General features: G+C 42.4%; 2 protein-coding genes across 2 annotated transcripts in view; one reads left to right on the forward strand and one right to left on the reverse strand.

Moving 5' to 3' along the window:
• The window catches only part of LOC116885902 (NXPE family member 3-like), a 460,690-nt gene that overhangs the window by 325,491 nt on the left and 113,337 nt on the right, over positions 1–21,862 (forward strand). The window lies entirely within an intron of this gene.
• The window catches only part of Stag3 (stromal antigen 3), a 30,205-nt gene continuing 26,847 nt past the window's right edge, over positions 18,505–21,862 (reverse strand). Inside the window, exons 29-33 of the mRNA XM_032887045.1 lie at positions 21,022–21,208; positions 20,756–20,857; positions 20,429–20,501; positions 18,937–19,008; positions 18,505–18,725 (exon numbers count right to left, since the gene is read on the reverse strand). Of these exons, the coding sequence (XP_032742936.1) occupies positions 18,717–18,725; positions 18,937–19,008; positions 20,429–20,501; positions 20,756–20,857; positions 21,022–21,208 (443 nt within the window). The 3' untranslated portion in view covers positions 18,505–18,716. The remainder of the gene's footprint in view (positions 18,726–18,936; positions 19,009–20,428; positions 20,502–20,755; positions 20,858–21,021; positions 21,209–21,862) is intronic.

Here is a 21,862-nt window from a genome sequence, read left to right on the forward strand (position 1 = left end):
CATGTAGTCTTGGTTTCTGTTGCTTGGGTTCCTGCTTGCCTCTTGCCATCAGGTTGTCTCTGGTGTTACCTTGTTCTGCTATTTCTGACAGTGGCTAGACCGTCCTATAGGCCTGTGTGTCAGGAGTGCTGTAGACCTGTTTTCCTGTTTTCTTTCAGCCAGTTATGGGAAGAGTGTTCTGCTTTCGGGCATGTAGTTTTTCCTGTCTACAGGTCTTCAGGTGTTCCTGTGGGCCTGTGTCTTGAGTTCACCAGGCAGGTCACTTGGAGGAGAAAGTTGGACTTACCTGTGGTCCCGATGCTCAAGTTTGCTTGAAGAGTGTTGCTTATGAGCTCTCCGCCAGGGCAGTCGCCAGGAGGACCTGCGCCACCCTTTCCGGAAGCCCCCGTGCACCAGGGTCCCAGATAGCGTTTGGTGTTCTCCTCTGGAGTCAGAAATGTGGGCAGAGTGTAGTTTCTTCTGGCTTCCCAGGTGTGTCTGCCTCTCTGAAGGTTTAGCTCTCCCTCGCATGGCATTTGGATGCAGAGAACTGTTGATCCGGTCCCTTCAGGTTCTGGTGGTGTCTGGGGCAGAGGGGACCTGCAGCTCCAGTGCCCCTATCTTCTGGTTCCCAGAGGCTGTATACAGTTTCCTCTTGGGCCAGGGATGCTGGCAGGGGTGGGCAGTATTGGTGGTCTTTTCCGCTCTGCATTCTCAGGAGTGCCCACCTGTCCAGGCAGTGAGCTCTCTCTCCCACGGGGTTTGGGAGCAGTGAGTTCTGGGCGGGGATCAGCGAGGTGGGGAATCCAGCTAAAAACAGGAAGTGTCTGGTCCAAGAGGAATTTTACCTCTGTGTGTCCTGAGACCACCAGTCAGGTCACTTGGAGCAGAAAAGTTGGTCTTACCTGCGGTCCCGCGGCTCAAGTTTTCTCGTGGGTGTGGCTTTTGAGCTCTCCACGAGGGCAGCAACCAGGAGGACCTGCGCCACCTTTTCCGGGAGCCCCCGTGCACCAGGGTCCCAGATGGCGTTCTTTCCAGTACATTTATCATGAAGCAGTGTTGAATTTTGTCAAATGCTTTCTCAGCATCTAGTGAAATGATCATGTGGTTTTGTTCTTTCAGTTTGTTTATATAATGGATCATGTTGATGGTTTTCCGTACATTAAACCATCCCTGCATGCCTGGGGTGAAGCCTACTTGATCATGGTGGATGATTGTTTTGATATGCTCTTGGATTCGGTTGGCCAGAATTTTATTGAGTATTGTTGCGTCGATATTCATAAGGGAAATTGGTCTGAAGTTCTCTTCCTTTGTTGAGTCTTTGTGTGGTTTAGGTATAAGAGTAATTGTGGCTTCAAAGAAGCAATTCAGTAGCACTCCATCTATTTCAATTTTGTGGAATACTTCGGATAGTATTGGTATGAGGTCTTCTATGAAGGTCTGATAGATTTCTGCACTGAACCCATCTGTACCTGGACTCTTTTTGGTTGGGAGACCGTTAATGACTGCTTCGATTTCTTTAGGAGTTTAGGCTTGTTTAAATGGTTTACCTGTTCTTAATTTAACTTAGGTACCTGGTATCTCTCTACGAAATTGTGCATTTCCTGCAGATTTTCAAGTTTTGTTGAATATAGGCTTTTGTAGTAGGATCTGATGATTTTTTGAATTTCCTCTGATTCTGTAGTTATGTCTCCCTTTTCATTTCCGATTTTGTTAATTTGGACACACTGTCTGTGTTCTCTCGTTAGTCTGGCTATGGGTTTATCTATCTTGTTGGTAAACCAACTTTTGCTTCTGTTGATTCTTTCTATGGTCCTTTTTGTTTCTACTTGGTTGATTTCAGCTCTAAGTTTAATTATTTCCTGCCTTCTACTCCTCCTGGGTGTATTTGCCTCTTTTTGTTCTAGAGCTTTTAGGTGTGCTGTCAAGCTGCTGACATAAGCTCTCTCCTGTTTCTTTCTGCAGGCACTCAGAGCTATGAGTATTCCTCTTAGCACAGCTTTCGTTGTGTCCCATAAGTTTGGGTACGTTGTACTTTCATTTTCATTAAATTCTAAGAAGTCTTTACTTTATTTCTTTCTTTCTTACTTGACCAGGTAATCTAATCATTGAGTAGAGCATTGTTCAACTTCCATGTATATGTGGGCGTTCTTCCCTTATTGTTATTGAAGACCAGCTTTAGTCCAAGGTGGTCTGATAGGACGCATGTGATTATTTCTATCTTTCTGTATCTGTTGAGGTCTGTTTTATAACCAATTATATGGTCAATTTTGAAGAAAGTACCATGAGGTGGTGAGAAGAATGTATATCCTTTTGCCTTAAGATAGAATGTTCTATAAATATGTTAAGTCCATTTGGTTCATGACTTCTCTTAGTCTATGTCTCTGTTTAATTTCTGTTTCCAAGATCTGTCCATTAATGACAGTGGGGTGTTGAAATCTCCTACTATTATTGTGTGAGGTGCAATGTGTGTTTTGAGGTTTAGTAAGGTTTCTTTTATGTATGTAGGTGCCCTTGTATTTGGGGCATAGATATTTAGGATTGAGAGTTCATCTTGATGGATTGTTCCTTTGATGAATATAAAGTGTGCTTCCTTAACTTTTTTGATGGCTTTTATTTGAAAATTATTTTATTCGATATTAAAATGGCTACTCCAGCTTGCTTCTTCAGACCATTTGCTTGGAAAGTTGTTTTCCAGCCTTTCACTCTGAGGTAGTGTCTGTCTTTGTCTCTGAGGTGTGTTTCTCGTAGGCAGCAGAATGCAGGGTCCTCATTGCATATCCAGTTTGTTAATCTATGTCTTTTTATTGGGGAGTAGAGACCATTGATGTTGAGAGATATTAAGGAATAGTGATTGTTGCTTCCTGTTATATTCATATTTCGATGTGAGATTACGTTTGTGTGCTTTTCTTCTCTTTGTTTTGTTGCCAAGACGGTTAGTTTATTGCTTGTTCTAGGGTGTAGCTTGCCTCCTTATGTTGGGCTTTACCATTTATTATCCTTTGTAGCACTGAATTTGTAGAAAGATATTGTGTAAATTTGGTTTTGCCATGGAATATCTTGGTTTCTCCATCTATGTTAATTAGAGTTTTGCAGGATACAGTAACCTGGGCTGGCATTTGTGTTCTCTTAGGGTCTGTATGACATCTGTCCAGGATCATCTAGCTTTCAGTCTCTGGCGAAGTCTGGTGTTATTCTAATAGTCTGCCTTTATATGTTACTTGACCTTTTCCTTACCTGCTTTTAATATTCTTTCTTTTTTTTGTGCATTTGATGTTTTGACTATTATGTGACGGGAGGTGTTTCTTTTCTGGTCCAATCTATTTGGAGTTCTGTAGGCTTCTTGTATGTTTATGGGCATCTCTTTCTTTAGGTTAGGGAAGTTTTCTTCTATGATTTTGTTGAAGATATTTACTGGTCCTTTGAGCTGGGAGTCTTCGCTCTCTTCTATACCTATTATCCTTTAGGTTTGATCTTCTCATTGAGTCCTGGATTTCCTGTATGTTTTGGACCAGTAGCTTTTTCCGCTTTACATTATCTTTGACAGTTGTGTTGATGATTTCTATGGAATCTTCTGCTCCTGAGATTCTCTCTTCTATCTCTTGTATTCTGTTGGTAATGCTTGTATCTATGGCTCATTGTCTCTTCCTTTGGTTTTCTATATCTAGGGTTGTTTCCCTTTGTGCTTTCTTTATTGCTTCTATTTCCATTTTTAATTCTTTCAACTGTTTGATTGTGTTTTCCTGGAATTCTTTCAGGCATTTTTGTGATTCCTCTCTATAGGCTTCTACTTCTTTATTTATGTTTTCCTCCATTTCCCTAAGGGAGTACTTCATGTCTTTCTTGAAGTCCTCCAGTATCATGATCAAATGTGATTTTAAATCTAGATCTTGCTTTACTGGCGTGTTTGGAAATTCAGTGTTTACTTTGGTGGGAGAATTGGGCTCCGATGATTCCATGTAGTCTTGCTTTCTGTTGCTTGGGTTCCTGTGCTTGCCTCTCACCATCAGGTTGTCTCTGGTGTTACCTTGTTCTTCTACTTCTGACAGTGACTAGACCGTCCTATAGGCCTGTGTGTCAGGAGTGCTGTAGACCTGTTTTCCTGTTTTCTTTCAGCCAGTTATGGGAAGAGAGTGTTCTGCTTTCGGGCGTGTAGTCTTTCCTGTCTACTGGTCTTCAGGTGTTCCTGTGGGCCTGTGTCCTGTGTCCACCAGGCAGGTCACTTGGAGCTGAAAAGTTGGTCTTACCTGTGGTCCCGTGGCTGATGTTGCTCCTATGGCGCTGCTTTTGAGCTCTCTGTGAGGGCGGCAACCAGGAGGGCCTGTGCCTCCTTTTCCCGGGGGTCCCTGTGCATCCGGGTCCCAGATGGTATTACGTGTTTTCCTCTGGAATCAGAAATGTGGGCAGAGTATAGTCTCTTCTGGCTTCCCAGGCATGTCTGCCCCTCTGATTTTAGCTCTTCCTCCCACAGGATTTGGGTGCAGAGAACTGTTGACCGTGTCCCTTCAGGTCAGGGAGGTATCTGCACCACAGCGGACCTACAGCTTGAGTCCCAACCCAATTCTTTATAGACCTTGCAAGAGCAATTCTAAACTTCATATGGAAAAACAAAAACCGAGAATAGCTAAAACAATCATGTATAATAAAAGAACTTTTGGAGGTGTCATCATCCCTGATTTCAAGCTGTACCACAGAGCAACCGTAATAAAAATTATATAGTATGGGCATAAAAACAGGTTGATCAGTGGAATAGAATCAAAGACCCAGAAATGAACCCATACACCTACAGGCACTTAATTTTTGACAAAGAAGTCAAAACTATACAATGGAAAAAATAAAGCATCTTCAACAACTGGTGCTGGACCACCTAGATGTCTTCATTTACATGAATGCAAATAGCTCTGTATCTATCACCCTACACAAAACTCAAGTCCAAGTGGATCAAAGACTTCAATGTAAAACCAGATACACTAAATATAATAAAACCGAAAGTGGAGAGTAGTCTTGGACTCATTAGCGCAGGAAACAACTTCCTGAATAGAACATCAGTGGTTCAGGCTCTAAGATCAATAATTGATCAATGGGACCTTGTGAAACTGGGAAGCTTCTATAAGCAAAGGATATTGACAATTGGTCAAAACAGCAGTCTAGAGATTGGGAAAGGATCTTCACCAACACCACATGTGACAGAAGGCTAATATCCAAAATTTCTAAAGAACTCAAGAAATAAGACTCCAACAAACCAAATAACCCAATCAAAAATGGGATACAGAGCTGAACAGGGGAATCTCTAATAGCTGAGAAGCACTTATTACTGAATACTACTCAGCTATTAAAAATGACATCATGAATGAGGTAATCCAGACCCAGAAAGACAAATACGGTGAAGAGTCAAAAGGCAGCCTGGACTCCCCTCTGTGTAAGCCCAAGCTTACTAAGAACCACCCACTTGATGCAGCTGTCTCCTGTTCTTGAAGGAAGAAAATGAATGTCCTTGAAGTGATGAGGCCCCCACCCTTAGACTATGGAGAAGAGACAACCAAGCATTCTCAGACAGCTGTGGCCAGCTTATAAGAGTGCACTGATAATGGATTGAGTTATTTCTTCCCAGGTCAAAGAGGTTCCTTTCCAGATATATAGTCCCTTCTTGCTGTCTGAACAAATGTTATCACTTTGAAGGATGGCATTCCTTTACCCCTACCCAATCATGTAATGCCAAGGCTTGAAAGCCCCAGCTTGTGCATTTCCCATGTATAAACCCTGAGCCCCTAGACCTGAGTATTGCATTCCTAACTTGCAGAGCAGGGAGACTTGTGTCCCAGGTTCAAACTCTAAGAAACACTCTGTGTTTGCATCAGCATCTTGGTTCCTGGCAGTCTCCTGAGGTTTTCATGAACTGGGCATAAAAATGGCATGTACTCTCTTATGAACATTAGCCATAAAGTACAGGATACCCATGTTAAAATCCAGACCCAAAGAAGCTAAGTAACAAGGGGGGTTCAAAGGAGGATACTTGAATTAACCAGAAGGGGAAACAAAATAGTTATTTTATCAGAGATGGATGAAGGGAACTGGTTGGGAGATGTGGTAGGGAACATCAGGTGTGGGGAGAATAGGGAGTGGGATAGGGCTAGGAGTGAGAACATAAATTAGTGGGGTGTCATCTTTGGGATGATAAGGAGACCTAGGACTGGGGAGGATCCTGGTAGTCAATGGGGGATGTATGTGGTCTAGCTGAGACTCCTACCAGCTGGAGATATAGAGACTAAAGTGGCCACCTCCTATAGCCAGGCAGGACTTCCAGTGGGGGAGGGGGCCACCAACACATGCACAAAACTTTCAACCCAAAATCTGTCCTGCCTTCAAGATATGCAGGGATAAAGATGGAGCAGAGATTGAAGGAACAGCCACTGACTGGCCCAACTTGAGACCCATACCATGGGAGAAAGCCAACTGGTAACACTATTAATGATACTCTGCTATGTTTGTAAACAGGAACCTAGCATAACTGTCTTCTGAGAGGCTTTGTCCAGCATCTGATGCAAACAGATTCAGCAACCCACAGCTAAACGTTAGGCAGAAATTGCGGAGTCTTGTGGAAGAGTGTAAGGAAGGATTGAAGGAGATGGAGTGGTCAAGGACACAAGAAGACCTACAGTCAACTAACCTGGGCTCATGGGAGTTCATAGAGACTGAGCCACCAACCAAAGAGCATGCATGGGCTGGACCTAGGACCCTACACATTCGTAGCAGATGTGCAGGTTTGTCTTCACGTGGGTCCCCTAACAATTCAAGCGGGAACTGTCTCTGATTCCGTTGCCTGCCTTTGGATCTCCTTGCCCTAGCTGGGCTGTCTTGTCTGGCCTCAGTGGCTGAGAACGTTTTTAAGTCCTGCTGCTTCTTGATGTGTCAGGATGGGTTGGTATCCATAGGGGCTTCTCCTGATCTTAGGAAAAGGGGAGGAATTAGTGGAGGAGGGGGTTTGTGAGGGTGGGACTAGAAGAAAAGGGAGGGTGGCCTGCAATCAGGAAATAAAGTGAATAAATTAATGAAAAAGCAATTATTAAATATTGAGCCAACAGAATAGAGTTAAAGCCCCCAAAAGACATTGTTTACTGTTACTTATAAACTCACAAAAGCCTCCATATCTACCTCCCAAGCTGGCCTTTACTTAAGGGCCCAGCCTAGCCCAGGTCTGACCATTCTGAACTACTGCTGACAGTGTCCCACCTGGGCAAAGCTGAGCTGACAGAGATGGGCAGTAAGACCCAGTGGTATCTAAGTTGTCCACAGATGTTCAAAAGAGTATTGATAGTGGCAGGCAGGTGAACTGAAGGGACACAGCAGCTGCCACATGATGGCACTTATTAAAGATACCTAATGGCACTCCAGCTATCACTCTGTATGTGATAGAGATGGGAGAGAAAGAGAAGGGAATGATGAGCACTATGAAGAGAGACAGAAGTAAATACTTGAGGTGGGTGAGGATCACCCTGATGTTGCCACCTGAAGATATGGTAAGGTCCTGGCCCATGCTGCCACTTAGGGTTATTCATGTCTGGGTCCATCAACCTGCAGCAGCAAGGGTCTCTGTATGTGGCCCATGTCACCACCAAAGGCCATGAGGACGTCCCTGGTCTGGGCTGCCTCCTGAAGCCATCTTGATGTCCTACAGATGGGCAGAGTTGACCTGCCCCTCCCCAGCTGCTGTATTCAGGGGAGCCAGCCTCCTCACTTGCCTGGGCATCATGGGAGAGCTGGCCCTGGTGTCATGGGTAAGCTAGCCTGAGCATGTGAATGGGAGAACTGGCTCTGCTCCCTAGCAAGGGCAGTACTGAAGAGTTGGCCCTGGTGGCATGGATGCAAGCAAGATGGCCCATATGGCATGAATGCCTGAAGGGCAGATTTGCCTCTTGCTGGCTGTCACAAGTAGGGGAGCTAGCCCTGTCCTTCTCCTGGGCAAAGTGGAAGATCTGGCTTTGGTGGTACAGGCGAAAGAGAACTGGCTGAACAACACAACCACCATAAGGGCTCAGATCTAGGGCCTTGAGTTGGCCCACATCTACCCCAGAGTATGTGATAGGGCAAGTCCTGAAGAACCAAAGCTACAGGATCTCCATGACATGGGGCAACAACAGGATAGCCAAGAAGAGCTTGGTGAGGATCCAGTATTGATGGTGCAGCAGAAACCAGAGGCCTCAAACCAGATCAATGATTCACTGCAATAAACATTCACAAGTAAAGCTGTTTGGGAAAAGGTACACTGTGTGACACACTGTGACATACTAGCTTCCATAGTGAGACTTTTTTAACCTACCTACACCTCCCTTATCTCCCTCCTTCTCCCCCCCCCACTCCCAGTTGTTTTTATTTTTTGTTTTCTGTTGGGGGAAGTTGCAAAGGTGAAGAATAGATATAGAGGGATGGGGAGCTGGCTCTGATTGGGATGCATAATGTGAAATTCACAAAGAATCAATAAAAAAGAAACAAAGATCATTTCTAACTTGTACATTAAAACAGGGTGTGCTAGTAAAAGAGCATTTATTGATCTTACAGAGCATATGAGTTTGGCTTTCAGCATGCTCCAAGGGATCCAGTGCCCTCTTCTGGCTTCCGTGGGCACCTGCACACACATATAACACAGAAACGCATAATATATAAAAATAAATCTCGGGGTTGGAAAGATGACTCAGAGGTTAAGAGCTTTGGAGGCTCTTTCAGAGCAGCTGCATTTGCATCCCAGCATCTTCATGGCAGTTTACAACTGTTTGTAACTTCAGTTCTTGGGGATCCAATGCCCTCTTCTAGCCTCTTTGAGCACTTCTCACAGCTGGTACACAGACATACATGCAAGCAAACCATTCATATACATAAAACGAAAAAATAAAAATCCAGGGGGTAGAGAGATGGCTTAGTTGGTAGTACCATCCATGTAGACCTGAGTTCAATCCCTAGCAACCACTGGATAGGGAACAAAAAGCTGGACATGTACATAGAATCCCAGTGTTGGGAGGAGTCAGGAGAATCCTTGGGAGTTGTTCAGCCAGTCCAGAAGAATAAACACCAGGTTCAATGAAAGACTGTCTGAAAAGATGAGTGGACAGTGACTAAGGAAGATGCCTGATATCAACATTTGCCCTCCACAATTGAGAGTACACACAGAAACATGCACACACTACAAAGCTATTCTTCTAGTGCTTTCAGTGGGACCCGCATGTCACACACCATCTCTAATCAGTACTAGCATTTCTGAAGGAAGGAAAGCAAGCCAAACCCATGAGGCATCACCACTGAGTGGCTGAAGTGGGTGCTTCAGGGAATACAAGGAATACTTCTGGCTCTGAGGTCCCAGAGTGTCTCCCAGACTGCCATTCAAAATGGAAGTCAGTTCTGGCCTATCTTTAAGGAGGATGCTACCTGTCCTTGGAAATCATTTTCTGATGTTTCCAAGTTTCCCAAAATGGGGGAAGGGTTGAATTTCTCTATTGAAGCACTAAATATAGTTATCTATGCCATTTGGCTCAATGTTGAAATCCTTTTTGAAGTTAAAGAGGTTGTTACAACTATTTACCAAAATAGTTTTCAACAAGAACTTCAGAAAATGCTAAACTATATCTTTTTAAAGTAAGTTTCTCTTTGTTCTAAACCTTTTCTTCTTAACATCAGAATGTATTTTGTACTTCTAACTACCAACTATTTAAATACTATGGTGGCTTAAATGAGAATGCCCATTATATAGATAGGCTTGGTCCCAGTTCGTGGCACTGTTTTCAGGGGAGGTGCTGTCACTGGAGGCAGACTTTGAGAGTCCAAAGCCTTGTCACTTCCAGTTCACTCTCTGTTTCATTCCAGGAGCCACACCCCCTTGCCATGATGGACTCTTATTTCTCTGGAACAGTAAGCAAAATAAACTCTTTCTTCTAGAAGCTGTTCTTGCTTATGGTATTTTATCACAGCAACAAAAAAGTAACTGATATATACATTTGATTCACCTACTATATTTAAATGTGCACTGTAATATACAAAATGAGATTGATATAACAGAATTATTTTATTTATAAGTTTATTTCTGAAATTATGACATCATTTACAAGTAGTAGTTTTTAAAACAGTATGTTTCAGAAACAGCCATATAGCCCAGGCTGGCCTCAAATTTGTGTTCTCCTAACTCAGCTTCACTAGTGCTAGGTTTAACGAGTATGTGCCACCATACCTAGTTTAAAAGGGAAAAGAATTGGGCTGGAGAGATGGCTCAGTGGTTAAGAGCACTGACTGCTCTTCCAGAGGTCCTGAGTTCAATTCCCAGCAACCACATGGTGGCTCACAACCATCTGTAATGGGATCTGATGCCCTCTTCTGGTGTGTCTGAAGACAGCAACAGTGTACTCATATACATGAAATAAATAAATCTTTAAAAAAAAAAAAAGGGAAAAGAATTAAATGACAAAGATCCCCAAACTTTTGGACGGATGTGACTCTCAGTATCTGTCCTAGTTACCACCATGTACTGGCTGGTTTTATGTGTCAACTTGACATACAGAGTCATCAGAGAGGAAGGAGTCTCAAGTGTGGAAATGCCATCATGAGATCCAACTGTAAGGCATTTTCTCAATTAATAATCAATGTAAAAGGACCCAGTCCATGATGGGTGGTGCCATCCCTGGGCCATCCCTAGCAGACCTTGGGCACTGGCTCTGTACCCACTTCTACAACACTCAGAGGGAGCCAGACTCCCAAGTGCTCTGAAAACACCCAGGATCACAGGAGAGGCCACAACATCTGCCCCAAAACATGCCCCAACATCTGGAGTAACTGGGTTGCCCAAGATCCAGGGACACAGGAACCCCCCAACCCAGCAGGGGCACCAGTCACTTCAGGTATGAACCAGTGCCCTGAGCAGACCTCCGGGTGCTGGCTCTGCACCAAGTACCACAACACCAAGAAGCAGCAGGATTCCAATGTGTTCTAACACGCCCAGGATCAAATGTGCTCTGAAATACCCAGGATCACAGAGGAAGCTCAACTCCCAGGAGATTGAACACAACTAGAATCTCAAGATCACAGGATCACAGGAACAGTTGAACTCTGAGGAGTTCTCATACAAGCAGGATCACAGGAGGGACAGGCTGCAGTCAGAGGCAGAAAGGGCAGGTAACGATAGATATAACCAGATGGCAAGAGGCAAGTGCCTAAGCAACAAAAAACAAGGCCACGTGGCATCATCAGTTCTACCACTACAGCAAGTCCTCAACACCTCAACACACCAGAAAAGAAAGATTCTGATATAAAATCACATCTCATGCTGCTAGAGGACTTTAAGAAGGACATAAATAACTTACTTAAAGAAATACAGGACAACACAAGTAAACAGGTAGAAGCCCTTAAAGAAGAAACAAAAAAATTCCTTAAAGAATTACAGGAAAATACAAACAGGTGAAAGAATTGAACGAAACTATCCAGGATCTAAAAATGGAAATAGAAACAAGAAAGAAATTGCAAAGGGAGACAACCTTGGAGATAGAAAACCAAGGAAAGAGATCAGAAGTCATAGACAGAAGCATCACCAACAGAATGCAAGAGATAGAAGAGAGAATCTCAAAGGCAGAAGATACCATAGAAAACATTGACACAATAGTCAGATAAAATACAAAAAGGAAAAAAAACCTAACTCAAAACATCCACAAAATCCAGGACACAATGAGAAGACCAAACCTAAGGATAATAGGTATAGAAGAGAGCGAAGATTCCCAACTTAAAGGGCCAGTAAATATCCACAACAAAATTATAGAAGAAAACTTCCCTGACCTAAAGAAAGAGATGCCCATGAACATACAAAAAGCCTACAGAACTCCAAATGGACTGGACCAGAAAAGAAACGCCTTCTGTCACATAATAATAATAATAATCAAAAAGCCAAATGCACAAAACAAAGAGGAATATTAAAAGCAGTAAGGGGAAAAGGTCAAGTAACACCATAATTATACCAGACTTCTCACGAGAGACTATGAAAGCTAGAAGATCCTGGGCAGATGTCATACAGACTCCAGGGGAACACAAATGCCAGCCTAGGCTACTATATCCAGCAAAACTCTCAATTAACATAGATGGAGAAACCAAGATATTCCATGACAAAAACAAATTTACACAATATCTTTCCAAAAATCCAGTAAATTTCCAGGATAATACATGGGAAACTCCAACACAAGGAGGGAAACTAGATGCTAGAAAAAGCAAGAAAGTTATCTTTTTTCAACTAACCAAAAATATAGCCACACAAACATAATTCCAACTCTAACAACAAAAATAATAAGAAGCAACAATCACTTTTCCTTAATATCTCTTAACATCAATGGACTCAATTCCCCAATAAAGAGACATAGACTAACTGACAGGATACATGGGACCCAGCATTTTGCTGCATACAGGAAATGGCAGCTCAGTGACAAAGACAGAAACTACCTCAGAGCAAAAGACTGGAAAGAAATTTTCCAAGCAAATGGTCCCCAAGAAATGAGCTGGAGTAGTCATTCTAATAAAGTATAAAATGAACTTTCAACCAAAAGTTGTCAAAAAAAGACAAGGAAGAACACTTTTTACTTGTCAAAGGAAAAATCTGCCAAGATGAACTTTCAATTTGGAACATCTATGCTGCAAATGCTGCAAATGCAAGGGCACCCACATTCATAAAAGAAACCTTACTAAAGCTCAAAGTACACATTGTACCTCACACAATAATAGTGGGAGACTTCAACACCCCACTCTCATCAATGGACAGATCATGGACACAGAAACTAAACAGAGATACAGTGAAACTAACAGAAGTTATGAACCAAATGGGTTTAACAGATATCTATAGAACATTTCATCCTTAAAAAAAAGAATATACCTTCTTCTCAGCATCTGATGGTACCTTCTCCAAAATTTACCACATAATTGGTCATAAAACAGGCCTCAACAGATTCAGTAAGATTGAAATAACGCCTTGTATCCTATCAGATCACCACAGACTAAGGCTGGTCTTCAATACAACAAAAACAACAGAAAGCCCATATATATATATGAAAATGAAAATGAAGGTACAACATATCCAATCTTATGGGACACAATGAAAGCAGTGCTAAGAGGAAAATCGTAGCTCTGAATACCTCCAAAAAGAAACTTTAAAGAGCACACACTAGCAGCTTGACAGCACACATAAAAGCTCTTTAAAAAAAAGAGGCAAATGCACTCAAGAGGAGTAGACAGCAGGAAATAATCAAACTCAGAACTGAAATCAACCAAGTAGAAACAAAAAGAACTATAAAAAGAATCAATAAAACCAAGAGTTGATTATTTGGGAAAATCAACAAGATAGATAAACTCTTAGCCGGACTAACCAGAGGGCACAAAGACAGTATCCAAATTAACAATATCGGGGCTGGAGAGATGGCTCAGTGGTTAAGGGCACCGACTGTTCTTCTCGAGGTCCTGAGTTCAAATCCCAGCAACCACATGGTGGCTCACAACCATCTGTAATGAGATCCAATGCCCTCTTCTGGTGTGTCTGAAGACAGCTACAATGTACTCATATATAATAAATAAATAAAAATATTTAAAAAAAAAAATATCAGACAACAGAAACTGAGGAAATTCAAAAAATTACCAAATCCTACTAGAAAAGACTGTATTCAACAAAACTGGAAAATCTGGATGAAATGGACAATTTTCTAGACAGATGCCAGATACCAACATTAAATCAGGATCAGATAAACCATCTAAACAGTCCCATAACCCCTAAAGAAACCGAAGCAGTTATTAAAAGTCTCCCAACCAAAAAATGCCCTGAACCAGATTAGTTTAGTGCAGAATTCTAACAGACATTCAAAAAAAACCTACTACCAATACTCTTCAAACTATTCCACAAAATAGAAACAGAAGGAACACTACCACAATTACACTTATACCTAAGCCACACAAAGACCCTACAAAGAAAAAGAACTTCAGACCAATTCCCCTCATGAAAATACTCAATAAAAATCTCACAAACCGAATCCAAGTACATATCAAAATGATCATTCACCATTATCAAGTAGGCTTCATCCCAAGGATTCAGGGATGGTTCAATATATGGAAAGCTATCATGTAATCCAACACATAAACAAACTAGAAGAAAAAAACACATAATCATTTCATTAGATGCTGAAAAAGCACTTGACAAAATTTAACACCCCTTCATATTAAGTCTTGGAAAGATCAGGAAATTCAAGACCCATACTTAAAGATAGTAAAAGCAATATACAGCAAACCAGGAGCCAACATCAAACTATTGGAGAGAAACTTGAAGCAATCCCACTAAAATCAGAGAGTAGACAAGGCTGCCCACACCCTCCCTACTTATTCAATATAGTACTCGAAGTCCTAGCCAAGTAAACAACAAACAGAGGTCAAAGGGATACAAAACTGGAAAGGAAAATGTCAAAATATCACTGTTGGTAGATGATATGACAGTATACTTAAGTGACCCCACAAATTCCACCAGAGAACTTCTAAACCTGATAAACAACTTTAACAAAGTAGCAGCATATAAAATTAAACAAACAGTAGCTTTCCTATACTCAAAGGATAAACAAGCAGAGAAAGAAATTAGGGAAATGACATCCTTCACAATAGTCACAAATAATATAAAACACCTTGGTGTGACTCTAACCAAGCAAGTGAAAGACCTGCATGACAAGAACTTCAAGTCTCTGAAGAGAGAAATCAAAGAAGATCTCAGAAGATGGAAAAATCTCCCATGCTCATGGATTGGCAGGATTAATATTGTAAAAATGGCCATCTTGTGAAAAGCAATCTACAAATTCAATGCAGTCCCCATCAAAATTTCAACTCATCAAAATTCCAACTCAATTCTTCAAAACATTAGAAAAAGCAATCTTCAAACTCAGAATAACAAAAAAACAGGATAGTGAAAACTATTTTCAACAATAAAAGAACTTCTAGGGGAATCACCATCCCTGACCTCAAGATGTATTACAGAGCAACAGTGATAAAATATAGTGTATGGTATTGGTACAGAGACAGGTATGTACATCATTGGAATAGAACTAAAGACCCTGAAATGAGCCCACACACCTATGGTCACTTGATCTTTGACAAAGGAGTTAAAACAATCCAATGGAAAAAAGATAGCATTTTCAATGTAGTACTGGTTCTATTGGCAGTCAGCATGTAGAATGCAAATCAATCCATTCTTATCACCCTATACAAAGCTCAAGTCCAAGTGGATCGAGGACCTCCACATAAAACCAGATACACTGAAAGTAATAGATGAGAAAATGGGGAAGTGCTTCGAACACATGGGCACAGGGGGAAAATTCCTGAACAGAACACCAATGGCTTATGCTCTAAGATCAAGAATCGACAAATGAGACCTCATAAAATTGCAAAGCTTCTGTAAGGCAAAGGACACTGTCAGTAGGACAAAATGGCAACCAACAGATTGGGAAAAGATCTTTACCAATCCTGCATACTATAGAGAGTTAATATTCAATATATACAAAGGACTCAAGAAGTTAGACTCCAGAGAATCAAATAATCCTATTAAAATATGGGGTACAGAGATAAACAAAAAATTCACAACTAAGGAATACTGAATGGTTGAGAAACACCTAAAAGAAATGTTCAACATCTTAGTCATAAGGGAAATGCAATTAAAACAAAAACCTGAGATTTCACACTCACACCAGTGAGAATAGCTAAGATCAAAAACCCCGGCGACAGCAGAGGCTGGCGAGGATGTGGAGAAAGAGGAACACTCCTCCATTGTTGGTGGGATTGCAGACTGGTACAACATTCTGGAAATCAGTCTGGAGGTTCCTCAGAAAAGTGGATATAGTACTACCTTAGGACCCAGCTATACCACTCCTTGGCATATACCCGAAAGATGCTCCAACATGTAACAAGAACACATGCTCCACTGTTTTTAGAGCAGAGTTATTTATAATAGCCAGAAGCTGGCTCAGATGTCCTTCACAGAGAAATGGATACAGAGAATGTGGTACATCTACACAATGGAGTTCTACTTAGCTATTAAAAACAATGACTTCATGAAATTCTTAGGCAAATGGATGGAGTTAGAAAATATCATCCTGAGTAAGGTAACCCAATCACAAAAGAACGCACATGATATGTACTCACTGATAAGTGGATATTAGCCCAAAAGGTAAGAATAACCAAGATGTAATTCACAGACCACATGAAGCTCAAGAGGGAAGACAAAACTGTGTATGCTTCAGGACTTCTTAGATGGGAGAACAAAACACTCACAGGAGGAAATACGGAGACAAAGTCCACAGCAGAGACTGAAGGAAAGGACATCCAGAGACTGCCACAAATGGAGATTCATCCTACATGCAGTCACCAAACCCAGTCACTATTGGTGACACCAAGAGGTACATGCTGACAAGAGCCTCATATAGCTGTCTCCTGAGAGGTTCTTCCAGAACCTGACAAATACTGATGTGGCTTCTGGCATGCAACCATTGGACTAAGAAGGGGGACTGCAATGAAGGAGTTAAGAGAAAGTACTGAGGTAACTAAGGAGGTTTGCAACTCCATAGGAAGAACAATATCAACCAACCAGACACCCCAGAGCTCCCAGGGACTAAACCACCAACCAAAGAGTATATACAGAGTGACCCATGGCTCCAACCACATATGTAGCAGAGGATGGGACTTGTCGGGCATCAATGGGAGGAGGCCCTTGGTCCTGTGAAAGCTCGACACCCCTGTGTAAGGAAATGGCAGGGGAGGGAGTGGGTGGGTGGGTAGGGAAGCACCCTCATGGAGGCAGGAGGTACAGGGAAGGATGGAGGGTTTCTGGAGGGGAAACCTGGAAAGGGGATAACATTTGAAATACAAATAAAGAAAATATCCAATTTAAAAAAAAAAAGAAAGAAAAGAAAGCAGGCTGAGCAAGCCAGTAAGCAGTGTCCTTCCATGGCCACTGCATCAGCTCCTGGCCCTGTTTGGATTCCTGTCCTGACTTCCTTCAGTCTACTATGATTAGTAGTAATGTAAATGTAAGCCAAATAAATCCTTTCCTCTCCAACTTGTTTTTCAGGTGGTGTTTTATCACTGCAATAGAAACCCAAAGAGACAGCCCATATTTAAAGAGAAGATGGCCTAATCTCTCAACACAGTGACAAAAAATTGGGATGAGGGATGGAAGGTGTAACACATCTCCAGAATCTGAGGCCAGGGATTGTTTGATTTACCATATTGTGCTATCTGGATATTCACATTTACAAAGTCTCCAAGTTTCTCTTTTCATTTCTGAAGTATCCTTAACTTGGCTGCTATTTAATTAACTCAGGGATCTTTCCCCTCCTGGGTTCTTCTACCTCATATTCCCTACATATTTTCACCTCAGTGTTCAAAACTGCTTCAATATTCCATGGATTCCTGAATCTGCTGCACTAGGAAACCACCAAGCTGTCTGCCAAAGAGATTCACACTCCAACCTCTTCTTTTGTCGTGATGGGAGAGGAAGTGGAGCAATACCAGCAAGGTGGGGACAGGTATATACCAGCAAGGTGGGGACAGGTATAAATGGTTTGGCTGGGTGGCCTGATCATCCACTGGAAGACTGTTCTTTCCACACTACCACTGGCTGGATGGTGGTGCTCAGAAAGGATCCATAATAAAGGGTAGGGAAAGAACTTGAAGTAGTGACATCAGAAAGCCACCCATTGTCTTCATGTTTCTGACAGCCTATCTGGTAACAGTACAGATGTTCTATGCTGCTGCAAGAGGCAGAGCAAGAATTAACAAGTCTAGTTTCCAGAAGGAAGGTCTCTTGAGGCAATTTTGTGCCAATCAGGTAAGAGATATAGGAGAGAAGAGACCAGAGGCGGGTGTTAGAGAACACTGCAACAGGACTTGTGGGGAACTGGTGAGTGAAGGAAAGGTAAAGACATTTTCCCCCATTTCTTTATTGGGGGCTAGATAGGTGCAGTAATTTCTGTGTCCTTCTACACTCAGGTACTATGAGTCTGAGAACTTTACATCTTTGGGATAAGGGTATGAAACTAGCCTGAGAAAACCATTGTATGATAGCCACCATCCCATGCTCTTGGGCTAGGTGGGTAGAACAAGTTTCAAGACATTTCCACCTCACTTGCCCATCAGTGCCATCTTTCTTCACTTTGGCCGACACTATCACCATCAGTGCAACTGCTCAGAGACAGTTAAGCTCTCCTCAGTCATCTGTCCCATTCATCTCACTGACAGATCCATCCATCCTTGAAAACATATACACAAAACACCTGAGGTGTGGAGGCACTTAAACAGGAGGTCATGGTGCCAAGAAGTCAAAGAACGCAATCAGCATGACAATCTCAAGCCATGCCTATGAAATAGCTGATGTGAACATGTTTATTGAAAGCTTGGCAGTGTTTGGGGAAGAGATATCAAACAGAAGGTTTATTAAACTTCAATACTGAGGTAAAGCTCCCTACCCAACTCCCACCACTTCAAACAGGCAAAAGCATAAAGCTAGGGTGAATTGAGGATGACAGGGCTCATAGCATCTATATACGCACCCACTTCAGAAAGAAATAGAGGTTTGAATAAGGCCATTTCTCTATTCCCTTAAAGTACTTGGCTGGGACCCAAAGAATGCTTCATTTTACTCCTTCGTTTGCTCACTCATGGCCTTGCAGTGTGGTAAGTGGAGAAGGGGAGAAGCCTAAGTCCCATCAGAAATCCTGCAACAAGAAGAATGGAAGACATGGAGTTATTGGGGGGGGCAACAAATAGTAAAGAGAAGGTTATGTGTTCTAGGGTAGCCATTCTAGTTCCCCCTGTGGGTTCCTGAAGAACACCAGAGAGCTGCCCATAGGTTCTGTTCTATTAGAATGACAGATAGTTTGCCACCCTCACTTCCAAGGACACACACACTAGCCCTGAAACACTCACCTCCATGTTCAGCTCTGTTGTATCTAATAGGTCCAGCCCATGCTCACTGGGAGAAGAAGGGCTATGAAGTAGCTAGAACAAACAAAGTCAAAAATTAGGAAGACCATTCTGAATTTCTACCCAACAGAAACATAATTCCTTCTGATGTCTCAATGAATAAATCAGAAAACCGACTCCTCTCTTGGCCTCCAAGCTAACCCTTTTATATGCATTCAGCTCTAGAACCATAGAATGGGATTTTCCTAGACTTCTTTGGTGTTCAAATTATCCTTCCCCTACCTAGGTAAGACAATAAAATAATAGCAGACAGTATTAGCTTAGTGTGGATCGAATGTCTGCAGGCCTCTCCTCCCCTGCAAAACCTACCTGATATATATATGTTGATATCCTAACCCATTGAGCCCATAAAAGTAAGAGGTGACCTTTAAAATGTGTTTAGGTGAAGAGAGTGGAGCCCTTAGAACTTTGTTAGTGCCTTCTCAAGAGGCTAGCATTGGCTTGCCCTTGCCTGTATCTGAGACAGCCTGCAACTAGCACTGGGTCCTTACCAGAACCCATCTGTGCTTACCAAAACTCAAGATTTCTAGCCTCCAGAGCTGAAGGGAAAAAAAGTCTGCCATTAATAAGCTTCTGCACTCTACATTATGTGTAAATGCTCCATTGTAAGGATGGGGGAATAGAAGTCAGACAAGCAACAGCTAACTTCATATGAAACTAGGGATTCACATTCAGGTGACCTCACTTCAAGCTCCCTGTTTTGCTCATTAGATCAGATCATCAACCTAAAGTTCAGGTAGCCAGGGAAGAGAAAGGAATGAGTGGAGGGACAAGAATAGAAGCCTTGTTAGGAAAGAGGAAGGAAGGGTGTAGCTGGGGTAGACTATGAGTGTTCAGTTCCTGGCTGTAGGCAATTCTTCCAACTATTGGGAAATTCAGTGGCAACAATATTTATTTGGAGACTGAAAAAATGTGCTATTCCACACATGCAAGCGCGCACACACACAAACACACACAAGGACACAACAGGACAAGTTTTGGGGATAATTTCTTACCATCTACCACATGGGAGTCTGGGGACTGAACTCAGGCCTTCAGGCTTAGGAAAAAAAAATCACCTTTATGTACTAAACTATCTTGCTGGTCTTTGTATTTTTAATTTCTTTTCCTACCAGTTCTCAAAAGCAAGGTCTCACTGTCCAGACTGTCCAGCCCCAGCAGGCCTGGAACTCACTATGTAACCTTAAACTCATAGCAATCCTCTTGCCTCAGTCTCCTAAGTGCTGAGATTATGAGTGCAAATGACTACCTCTGGTCATTCCTAAGCTCCTTATTTAATAAAAGTAAAGTCCAAACTAAGTCTGTAACCTTTCCTCTTCCCTTTGTGATTCTTTCCAACAACTTTTAGCAGCTTTCAAAAACAAGGTCATCATGAAGACTGAGAACAGGTGTCCCAGCCTCTAAGTTCTAGAAGGAGGGACTGCTGGGTCCACACCTTGTCTCCACACTGCCATTCTTCATCCAGAAGTCTCAGCTCTTCTTCCTCATCTTCTTCCATAAGGTTGAGTCTATGGTAGTGACAAAGAGAAGAGGTTTTCAGATGGTCCTTTCAGCCCCCCAGAGTTTCTTCTCATAGGCATGGGGAAGGAGGGCCTGGCAGCAGGAAGGGTAGGACTTAGGGCTAGCACCCACTCCTCATTCTGGAGGAACAGCCCTTTGCACACTGGGAAGACATGGTATGCTGGAAAGAATGTTCTAGGACCAAGACAATCCAAGAAACACTGGCTAAGGTGAGAAGGCAGCATAGGTAGGGAAACCTCACCGGGTCATCTGCTTGCCCAAGCCAGAGCCTGAAGGATCACATCGAATCTGGAAACATGGTGCACTCGACATTTTCAATCTCTGGGTGCCTGAGAGCTGCTGACTATTAAGAATGAAGAAATGACAGGGGTTAATAAAAAGCAAAGGGTAAAAAGAGAGAACAGCACAGGGTGTGGAAAAGACATTGCAAAAGCACCAGAAGTACCCAGAGATCAGAAGGTACTGCAGTGGGAAGAACAGAAACACCAAGGCTTCCCTTGGCCTCACCTGCAGATCAGCTCTGGTCCTGGTCCTGGTCCTGGTCCTGCTCTACTTTTTTGCCTCTTGCCTACTGTCCTCAGAGACTGCCTTCTCTTCACTGCTGTGGAGGTGAGTGTAGGTGTTGTGGGGCCACTGTTCAGCTGAAGGCTTTCTCCCTGGGATGAAGACTCTTCTTCCTGAAGCCTGCGGGGAACTGCAAAGAAGCAGACACACATATCAAATACGTCAGAAACCTGCCAGAGCTACTTTTATAAACTTGTCTCTTGTTTCTTAAGGGAAAGTTAAACATAAAAAAATGAAAAATCTGTGTAGCCTTACTTTGTTCCACCTCAAGAATGAGCATAGCCCTATATAAAAATGTACCTGGGTGCTACAGTGGGATGCTGTATCATTATATACAGCTCCTATCCTAAAAACTACTACCTACCTAGAAAACAAGATAGGCAGAGACAAATATCTACTACGCAGAGGATATAAACATTTGATGACAAATGTGGGAGATGACTAATTCCCTAAAATTAAGCAGTCTGTTAGGCAATAAATTCTAAAATCCTATCCATTCTAGATTGATGGCAACTGTTTTTGGCTCAGATACTGGAGAAGATGCATAAGGGCCAGGGAGACAGGGTTTTCTGAAGTCAGAAGATAAAGGATGGCAATTCTAGTGTCTTCTTACCAAAGAGGCTGAGTATAGGTGCTTTCTCTGCCAACTACAGAGGGAAAGGAGGACTATGCCACCAACTGAGGTGTCCACACCTAAACCTCTCTTTCCCTAAGGAAACTCAGGTGGTGTGATTTTAAAACAGCAGACAAATGTACATCACCATTTGCCAGTGGTGGAAATTCA

Source organism: Rattus rattus, chromosome 16, assembly GCF_011064425.1.
Source record: "Rattus rattus isolate New Zealand chromosome 16, Rrattus_CSIRO_v1, whole genome shotgun sequence".
Taxonomy (NCBI): Eukaryota; Metazoa; Chordata; class Mammalia; order Rodentia; family Muridae; genus Rattus; species Rattus rattus.